Here is a 10923-nt window from a genome sequence, read left to right on the forward strand (position 1 = left end):
TGACATCCCGACAGGAGTGAAGGACTGAGGAAGGCCACGCGTGGCGTCCCTCCGGAGCGGCTTTTCTAGGAGTGGGAGGGCAATAGGCGGGGCACGGGCGTGTCAGGGGGCGTTCCACAGGTGCGACCAGATAATTCTTGGTCTCTTCGGATTGACGTCACCTGGCGCATGCCCAGTTGGTCTGCACCTTCCCGGGCGCCGGCTGCATTTTCGCGCGCGCGGGAAAAGTTGGTGAAGAAGAACCCGGAAGTGCACCATCTTTCCTCCGTTCCTCCAAACAAAGTCCTCACAGGGTATAACAAGGTAAGCATTAAATGCAATAGTTTGAGGCGAAATTGACTTGGTTATATTAATAACTAAATGGTCAGCAATAGAATGAGGAAAGAAGAAAGAGTAATAGGATAGATTAAAAGAGTTAAATTTTTCTTAGCTTTAGTTTGGTAGGGTTTTCCCCTGGGACTATGGCCCATGACTATAGAGGGGGTGGCGCTTTCTTGACTCAGGTGTGATGAGTCCATCCGTTTTTTGCTGTACGAACAGCAGTCTTGGTGGTTAGCAGCACAAGGTAGGGTCCTTCCCAGGGTGGCTCGAGTTTATCTTCTTTCTACCTTTCGATGAGAACGTGATCTTCAGGCTGGTTCTGGTTTACTGGAAATTCTAGGGGTGGTACATGTGCTAAAAGACTTTCTTTTTTTTTGCAAGAAAGAAAAGTGGAAGATAAACCAAGTATATACTTTTTAAGAAATTGACCTTTTGTTTTAAATGTGGGGACCTTGGCAGTGGACTTTATAGTCCTCAGTGCCTTTTTACCGAGAAATTTCCTTTAGCACCTATTTTTATTAGTTTTTAAACCAAAGAAAGCCAAATACCATTTTGCATTTAACAGTGCTTCTTGTATGATTTTTATACCAGAAAAGCTAAATTTTATCTTTATATTAGTGTGTTATTAATGTTAAACCTAATTTTAATAAAACCTCGTAGACATATTTATTTAATTTTTAATGTTTGACCATAGGGTAAGATTTTATAGACTCTTTTTAACCTTTTTTCATTAGTTATCATTAGTTTATTATAAAAGAGAAATATGGAAATTATTTACATGATGAAAGATTTCAGAACTTCAGTGGAATGGGCAGCTTCATGTTGATGCCATTTCAATAGTGACTTATTTCAGTCTACATACTTTCCAAGAATGTCACCATCTCTAAATAGGAAATAATCCTTGTCATCTAGAACTACTTTGGTGCCTCCATACTCTGGCAGAAGCACTTTATCTCCAACTTTCACGCTAACTGGTTGAATCTCTCCACCCTTTCCTTTAGAACCCGATCCAACAGCGACTACTGTTGCTTGCAATACTTTTCCTTGAGGTTTTTCTGGAAGCATAATGCCTCCTTTGGTTACAGTTTCAGCAGCACTCCTTTCAACCAATACTCGGTCAAAGAGTGGAAGAAACTTTCTAAACGCTTGTCCTGCCATGACTCCCTCTGCCTCAGACTCGTATTCTGCTCTAGTGTAGCGCCGCAAGGAGAGACTCCTCTTTTTAACCTTTTATAATTTTTGCTAAAGGGCAGGTTGGTGCTGTAAGGAAAAAACCTGTTATGCTTTTACTTTAATGTCCAGTTCACAGAAAAACTGGATGATACTTCTTTAACTTTAGCTAATATGTTTACATACAGAATGTTCTTTACAATTAACATTGTAAGTCTTGCTTAAACCTTCAAAACAGTAATTTTTAACTTTTTAATGTAGGTAAAAATTTACATTCTTATGCTTCCTTATAATTCTTTTACCAAAGGTATATTTTGCTTTTCTTATACACTTTGCACATAAACTATTTTTTTCCCCAATAGTTTTACATTCAGGAGGCCTAGTTACTTTTAAAGTATACAACATTTTTTGCATAAATTCTTTTTTTAACACACTTTTTTTATAACTTTTTTTTTTCTTTCACGACTTTTACAGGCAATTTTTTTGACATGCCTTAACTTTCTGTCTTATTACAAACATTTCTTTCTTTGAACAACCACTTAATTTATTTCAGGACAAGAATTTACCACGTAACACTCTTTTTATATAAATTCCGCCCCCCCCTTTTTTTTCCTTTTTTTTTTTCCTGAAGATGATAACCATTCTTTTCCAAAGTGAACCTTTTTTTTTATGTCTGTGGACTAGACTGTCTAAAGCCACAAGAAGTTACTATAATATATGTCACACTGTTAACTTTCAGCAAACTTTACTTTTGTTGAAAACCTTGTAAGTCTGGGATTTTAATTATCCTTTGCTGTTAATAAGATCTTGTTTTGTCCAAATTAGAATTGGTATGATGGCTTTTACAGGAGCAGGGTACACTTCTTTTTTTTCTTAACTACTTATATATCTCTTTCTTTCTTTCTCTCTTTGACTTCCCTTTTGCCTCTGTCTCTTCCTCTCTCTCTGCCTCTGTCTTTCTGTCTCTGTCTCTCCTTTACTCCCTCTTTGTCTCTTCCTCTCCGTCTCTTCCTCTCTCTCTCTTTGCCTCTTTTCCTCTCTGTCTCTTTCCTTTCTCTCTCTCTGCTGGTCTTTCCTTGCCTTTGCTAGCCGCTTATGCTGCTGTTCTCTCAACCACTGTGTTGGGGGCGGGGGATCTAAAACAAACTGGTCTGGGTTCCCTGGCTTACAGGTTATAAGCTTGTGTCATACCTTTGAAACAAGGGACCTGTCCACGCTTCCCTCTAATGAACAACCTACCTCTAATGCTGGCCAGTCTATCTTACACAAAGTTTTAAGTTTTCCTGGTGTCATAGTACTCTATAGTCTCCCTTAAATCCTTTTTTTTTTGACATTTTTCAACATAATTCCTAGTGCGGTGGGCTTACTTTGTGCCTCACCCATGTTTCCTCTAGACAAAACACCACGCTCACACCACACGCACACCACAAAACAAAGAATGGGTAAAAAGGGCACACACACATTTTGTAGTTTACGCCAAACCAAAATCACAACCAAAATCAGAGTATACAGAAGTCCAAGCCAGGTCCAAACCAAAACCAAAGTATCAAGCAAGCAAGTCAAGTCAAAAACAAAAACCAAAGTGCCGGTACAGGCACACCATGGGTGATTAGGCCAGGCTTCCACTCAAATGGAGCAGGCAAGTTCCCAAGACCAATCCTGTCAAGCAATTCAAACCAAGCCAAAACCAAAACCAAAGTGCCAATAAAGGCACGCCCCGTGGGTGATCAGGCCACACTTCCACTCAAATGGAGTGGGCAAGTTCCCAAGATTGGTCCTGTCAAGCAATTCAAACCAAATCAAAACCAAAACCAAAGTGCCAATAAAGGCACGCCCCGTGGGTGATCAGGCCACGCTTCCACGCAAACGGAGTGGGCAAGTTTCAAAGACTAGTCTTACCAAGTTTTAGATGTCCAGACTCCAAGGGCCCATTCCTTCCCGGTGTTCAGCCACTGCGTTGATCCACCACAGGGACCTGCCACACACTGCTCTGGCGAGGCGTCCCACGGGGCAAATGCCTATCCGGGATCTCTCTCAGGATTCGCGCCGCTGGGGCTGGTCGGAGTCTCCTGCAGGGATGTTCCACAGGGCAGGCTTAAGCTGCCTAAGGAGCTGCCTTGACCACCCACTATTCACCTCGCTTCCCAGTCAGGGAACCAAGAAATGTAGCAGAATGAGCGGCAGACAAAACTCCTCAGACATCGAGTTACAGAAGGAAGGGGGCATCGGCAACACTTTAGTCTCAAGAGCCAAGCTCCCAGTAACCAATTCCTGTCCCTTTTAAGGGCTCACAACTCTAAGAGGGTGCATGTGAGAGGGTCATGACTGATTGAGCAAGCAGGGGGTACATGACTGGGGGCTGCAAGCACCGGTAATTAGATCGGAACAAAACAAGATAGGGATTTTCACAGTGCTTTTCTATACAATGTCTGTAATCTATAGATAACAGAACCAATTAGGTCAGGGGTCAATCTTTAACTACCAGGTCCAGGGTGTGGCGCCGGGCTGTCTGCCTGTGGATTTCATTTCTGCCTTTTAGTTTTTACTTCTTCTTTCTTTGGAGACAGAAATTGGGCATAAGACAATATGAGGGGTGGTCTCCTCCCTTAATGTAACTTAGATGATCTGCTGTACTGTCTGTTAACATATATATATATATATGTTTCAGGCCAACTCAAATTCCTTCAAGAACCAGGTAAGATAGATATCAATCTGTGAAGTTCCCAGGAATATATTAGACTTTATTATCTCAGAGGCTTCCTCACTGTGAAGCACATCATTAATATTTTAAGGGAAAAAATGTGCTGCTAATTGAACTGTGATAAAATAAATTATTTAGAATACTTTATTCTTATTTAAAAGCTACTAGAACAGATTTAAACATTTTTATTATATTATCAATATAGAAAAAGAAATATTAATAAATAATAGTAGATAAGGATTCCTGTCTTCCCATTTAGGTTTTCTTAATCTTTTCTCAGCTGGGAGTTGTCCACGTCCACTGTTTTTTGAACAATACCACCATCTGTATATTAAGAATATTGGTAATGGAGCGTTTTCTAAAATGGCACTCTGTTCTTGCCTCTGAGATTTTCATTCAACCCATTGCCTCCGATGACAAATCTTGATGCCATTGCATTTTTGAACTTTCCAGAAAGTCTAAGCCGATTTTCACATAATAGCTGGATGCCGTATTTCTTTAAATAGTTTTGTCTACTGAAACTTCGAGGAGTTACAGTTGTCTGGTCATGCTACCTGGATTTCCAACAATCAGCTTTCACAGGCAGTGACAGCCATGACAAATGGCTGCTGCTCACCAGCATTTGAACAATGCCGTCAATTTTAAGATCTACCCAGTTTAAGAAATGTTTTAATGTAACAAAACGTCCATCCTAGAATCAAAGAAATATAGTAATACAAATAGTTGGATCTGTTAAAAAGTAGACAGCATATTCAGAGCCAAAAGCCATATAAAGGAAAACATGTAAGAAAAATGTACTCTAGCATTATTTTAAGTGGATCATCTGTTTTTTTCACAATTCTACCTTACACGTATTTATGCTGTTCATCTATGGTACTTCTCCACTATTTTCTAATATTTAAACTAGCACAAACCACAAACTTGTACATTATTTCACCTCATCTCTGATTTAAGTTTAAAAAAAAAACACAAGCATTGTTACAATATTCTTAAATGTTTGTTTTTGCATTTGTTTTAACATCAAGTATATTTAACACACAGATTTATAGTATAATTTAGATAACTATTACTTCATGATGAGTTATCCCATATTTAGCATCTTAAAGCTATATACATTTATTATCTCTTACTCTCTGTAGGTCAGAAATTCAACTGTGGCTTAGCTGGGTGCCTTTGGTTCAAATTCTTTGATGAGGCTTTGTCTCCCCATCAGCTGAACCTATTGTCTTATCTAAAGATTCAGCTTCTTCTGAACTGCCTCTCCATAGGGCTGCCTCAGGCAACTGTTTTCCCTCAGGGCAAATAAAACAAAAGAAAATGAAAGACAGCCCACAAGGCAGTACTCACAATTGTTTTATAATATAATCTTGGAAGTGACATCATTTCTGCCCTATTGTATTGATAAATACTTAGAATCATTAGAGCCATCTTAGGGTCTTCCTACCACATAGAGCTACAAATGGTGCCTGTTGAAAATGTGGATGATTAAATTTCATCCTTCACCTTTTGTTTACTTACTTCCTAAATATGAATTTAATGACTACCAAATCCCAGGCATTATTCTTGTGACCGAGGTCTCAATGCCTAAACAAGAAAGAATGATCATTGGAAGTCAATGAAGGCAAGGCATAAAGTGTAAAATGTTTTGAAAGGTGAGTATATGTTACCAAGCAGGAAAACTATTCAAGTTGAGGATAATGACAAAGCTATGGGTGAACAAAATAATGTGGCTAATTTTGGCAAATGTAAATTTTCAGAAGTGGGGTGAAAGTGATAGTCATTAGAAATGATTTTTTAAAGTAGATTATAATTCATAAAGGGTTTTAGGTAGGTTTTGTCAATGATTAAGCCATGGGAAACCACTATAAAGGAGAGTAACGTGATCGTAGTAATGAAAGTTACTATGTTTCTAGAAGATCTAGAAAGTCTCTATGGTCATAGTGTGGAGGACTAATTTTATAGTGAGCAATTCTAGAGACAGGATAATTATTTTTCTATTCCGCAGGAGTCAAAGTGGGAGGTAATTGAATCAGCAGTAAAGGTGGAGTCTGAGAAGAAAGATTCAGTAATTATATAGGAGGTGTAATCCAAGGATATAATCCTCAATTGAATGTGGTGGGGAGAAGGAGGCCACAATCAATGCTGAAATGTATTTAGATGAATATTGGCTTTGGTAAAAAGTGGCATCCTTTAAAATTATAATACATGTACTGAAAAAAACTTTTTTTTTTTTTTTTTTTGAGACCGAGTTTCACTCTTGTTGTCCATGCTGGAGTACAAGGGCGCAATCTCGGCTTATCACAACCTCCGCCTCCCGGGTTCAAGCCATTCTCCTGCCTCAGCTTCCCAAGTAGCTGGGATTACAGGCATGCACCACCACGCCCGGCTAATTTTGTATTTTCAGTAGAGACGGTTTCTCCATGTTGGTCAGGCTGGTCTCGAACTCCCAACCTCAGGTAATCCACCTGCCTCGGCCTCCCAAAGTGCTAGAACTACAGGCATGAGCCACCGTGCCAGGCCTGGAAGAGACTTTTTTTGTGACAAGTCATATAATGTAATTGTGATATATATAATTTAAGTTGCCTGTGGCAATAAGCATAGTGATTAAAAGCACAGGGTTTGCAGAAAGTCATACATACATTAGAATATTGTGAAGTCCACTACAGAAACGTGGACAAGATTTTTAGCTTCTCAATGTAGGCATACAAATCTTGGTCTGCAGGTTTGGTGAAAATGAGCACATTGACATATAAATCTTATAAAAGTAAAATTTTACTTTGGTAGCTGAAAAGATATATTATTAGCAAATGAATCCAGAATGCACCCAACAAGATTATTTAGTGACAAGATTTAGTGACAAGATTACTCTGAGTCTCTCCATATTCTCTGAGGGGAGCATCAGGTGGATGGCATGGATAGTCTGCAGCAAAAACCCCAAATGGGATGTTACAGCATCTCTTATGCCCTGCTCATATCATAGTGCATGTACCTTTAGCACAACTCATATCCAGGTTTTGGGCAAAATATTTTCCTTTGTCCTACCAGGGTCATTTTGCTCCACTGTTTTTATGTTGTATGATGATGATCAGGTATCAAGCATGCATAAATATAATGAAACAATGAAACTGTAATCTAATTCAGTGGCAATCTCCTGTTCTCTGATGAAACTTAATAATCAAGAACAACATAATACAGGCAGTAATTCTTTCTACCTAGTAAGAAAACATGTTATTGCTAACTTAATTGCTACAAGGCACATTATCCTATTTTTAGTAAGTGAACAGTTTATTGCACTCACCCTCAGACACTAATTGGAACGGATTTTGAGCCACCTTCAATTCCTGTTGCCTTGTTTTAAGGTACAGAGGCTGACAAACCATTGTATTTGAATTTTCCCCCCAAATCCCTGACTGATTTATATAGATATTTTTATAGATCAGAACATCGTCTATCTAACATGGTGTGTAAATCCTCCAAACTGCCAGAAAGAAGTTGAGGGCCAAGTGATTTAGTGTTACAACTTCATAAATTCTATCCACTTCCTTTAGAAGAGCCTCCTGAATTCTTGTAACGATATTACCAATAATTTTTATAGTGGTGAAAATATTAGCAATCATACTTTTCAATTTCCATTCCCTTATTTCCAGAGAGCTTATATATAATATCCGTGGGACCTAGCAGCTTATAGTATGCAGATCCCAGTTCTGAGGAATTCTGGCCCCATGTGATGAGTGAACTACTGCGATAAGTCATTGCGGAAGGATGGGAGATACAACAAGCCCCACTGCTGGTATCCCTGTTCCAATAAAAAGCAATATTTTATAAATGAATAAGTCTCCCAATCAGCAATATCACTTTTTAAAGGAAATCATGGATATGTAAATTATAGTATTAGCATGAATCAAGGTCATCTGGAGAGCGAGACAACTTCTGTTACGTTACTTGCACTGTGGTGAATATTGATATTCACTGTGGTGAATACTGATATAATATGTGAATCTTCTGTTTGTACCTCAGGGAGTTTCTGTAAAATTAACACCATGCTTACTTCTTCCATTATTGAAGGAACGTTGAATAAATATTTTTTTCCTTCTAGACAGAACTACATTGTTTGGCTGTGTTGATTTTTTTAGCTAGATAGATAAACATTGGCATGGTAATTTTCACACGAATTACTATCAATCTGTTTCAAAATTTAGTGGTTATTAGGTAACCAGAAGGTCCAATGCACATGACCTGTTTTTGCCTAATACTGTAGAGTTTTGGCTGTAAAATTATTATTTTTTTCACTGTTGATCATTTGAGTTTATGCTTCTGAGTGTGCAGTTTGATTGGTGAGGATAATAATTACAGTTGTTGCAGGTATGAGCTCTCTCTACCCAGAGAAAGAATCCAGTGCAGTCAGGTCAAGGCATATTTTCACCTGGCCTTGATGGTAAAGATACCGTATAGTCCACTTTTCAAACCTGGACTTTCTTTGTGCCCTGGTGAACAGTTTTATGATGCTATAATCATGAAAGTTTCTTGCTGGCTTGGAGGGCTGCTGCTGTGATTGCTTTATTCTTGATTAGTAGCTAAAGCAAAGTGTTTTCTAGTCCACAGTAAGACAGCACCCAGCCATTCTGAGCCTATTAGATGTGAGGCCAGCTTGTAATTTCAGACATCTCGGTAATAATACCTGCTTTGCAATTCCAAAAGGCAGGTGGAGACCTGCCCCTTTGGCGGGTATTTGCATTTAGCATGTTGGGAGATTTGTTCTATTTCTATCCATAGCCCCCAGCTCCACAGTGTGGCTCCACAAGTGAATCAGCTTTCACTATTTCATCCCCATACTTTTCTAACCATAGCAGGAGCCATTAATTAATGAATACGCTGCTTCCTTAGGCCCTCTAGATCTGTTTTTTGAGCTGTATTGATATTGCTCTCCTGTAACTAATGTGTATCTCTCATCAAGATAGGAATATTTTAAACGATGCCAATTCACTATTGAATTGGAGTCCCATAAAATATCCAGTCCAGTGACTGGAGTCCCACAAAATATCTATCTGGACTTTCCAATAAGAGGAAGGACCTGTAGCCGGGCGCGGTGGCTCAAGCCTGTAATCCCAGCACTTTGGGAGGCTGAGACGGGTGGATCACGAGGTCAGGAGATCGAGACCATCCTGGCTAACACGGTGAAACCCCGTCTCTACTGAAAATACAAAAAACTAGCCGGGCGCGGTGGCGGGCGCCTGTAGTCCCAGCTACTCCGGAGGCTGAGGCAGGAGAATGGCGTGAACCCGGGAGGCGGAGCTTGCAGTGAGCTGAGATCCGGCCACTGCACTCCAGCCCGGGTGACAGAGCAAGACTCCGTCTCAAAAAAAAAAAAAAAAAAAAAGAGGAAGGACCTGTCAATAATAAATCTTCATTAAATTCACTTTTCACTCCTAAGAACACACAAAGCTAAAAAATGTGTAATCCCCTCCCAAGAGATGGGATTTCATCATACCAAAATAATATAGATTACATATTTCATCAAGCATCACTATTTCACGATGATTACTTGTTCCCTGGGCCCCTTATACTGCATAACAAGGGCAGAGGGTATGTCTTCATTCAGTGATAACTATGGAAGGCCCCAGGTGCCACTAACACAGGCTAGGGATGAAATCTACATGTCTTCTCTTAGGGACACAATCTGGTGGAATTCAATTTTATTTAATCAAATCAGTTGTGACCCATCACCACTCCTTAGGTTTGTAAACATTGTTCTTAGTTGCTGTCTGTCATCCTAGGGATACCTAACATGAAATAGAAGTCGTTTCTGAGTGTGTACTACCTTGTAGCCTTTGTCATTTGCTTCATCTCTCTCACCCCTTCCCTTTTATCATTTGTCATGCTATAATTTAGAGGCAGTATACTGTAGTAATTAGAAACATGGATTCTAAAGCCAGACTGCGTGTATTCCAATGCTGGCTCTACTGCTTTTGAGAGGTCACAAATTCTCAGTTTCTTCCTCTGCAAAATGGGGATCATAATAGTACCAAACTTAAATATCCAGTTGTAGTAACGGTTATTACTTGACAAATGTAATATGCATCTTAGAATAATATCTGGCACATAATAAGTATTCTATAGTATGAGCCATCAATTACAATTACTTGAGCAGAAACAGTTACCAGGTACCTCCTGTTTGAGGAATTGCCTTGCTCCATCCTCTAGAGGTGAAAAGGAGACGATAAAGCAGATGCTGGTAACACTATAGCATTCCGTTTTGCATAGATGCAAGAACTAGAAGAATAGTAGTTTCCTCTTTAGAAGACAATACTTCCAGATTCTTTCTCATGCTTCCAGCATTATTCTTTCTCAATAGCATAAATTTTGTCTAACAGAAGGAACTTGTGCATGCTTGGAGTATGCCTGTGGGCTCCAACCTCTCTACACTTGAGTGGTAATTAAATCAATCAAAGTCTTTCTCTGCTATGATTCCAAGTACTTTCTGAGAGTGCAAGCTGCCTGAGGCAGCTTCTCCCCTTCTGCTTTCAATTAAGTTATCACTTCCCCCACCTGTCTAGTGAATTGAGAAAAAAGGAACATATGTCTTCCAGGAAGACACTCCACTTCCATTCCTGTGTTTTGTGCTTCTTGGCTGGTGCAATGTATTCCCCTGGACTCTACTCCTGTCACACTGCTGGGCAGGAAGAGATTTCTGATAGGACTCCATGCTCTCCTGTGAATAATCACAATGGGTT

General features: G+C 39.4%; 1 protein-coding gene across 1 annotated transcript; it reads right to left on the reverse strand.

The window, feature by feature from the left end:
* Positions 1–1043: 1043 nt before the first annotated feature.
* On the reverse strand, positions 1044–1532 carry LOC117063641 (10 kDa heat shock protein, mitochondrial-like). Its single transcript, XM_033177442.1, has one exon. The coding sequence runs from the start codon at positions 1477–1479 to the stop codon at positions 1171–1173; it is 309 nt and encodes a 102-aa protein (XP_033033333.1). The 5' UTR covers positions 1480–1532; the 3' UTR covers positions 1044–1170.
* Between the last annotated feature and the right edge of the window lie 9391 nt (positions 1533–10923).

The sequence above is a fragment of the Trachypithecus francoisi genome, unplaced genomic scaffold (assembly GCF_009764315.1).
Source record: "Trachypithecus francoisi isolate TF-2019V2 unplaced genomic scaffold, Tfra_2.0 Lachesis_group18, whole genome shotgun sequence".
In the NCBI taxonomy this organism is placed as follows: Eukaryota; Metazoa; Chordata; class Mammalia; order Primates; family Cercopithecidae; genus Trachypithecus; species Trachypithecus francoisi.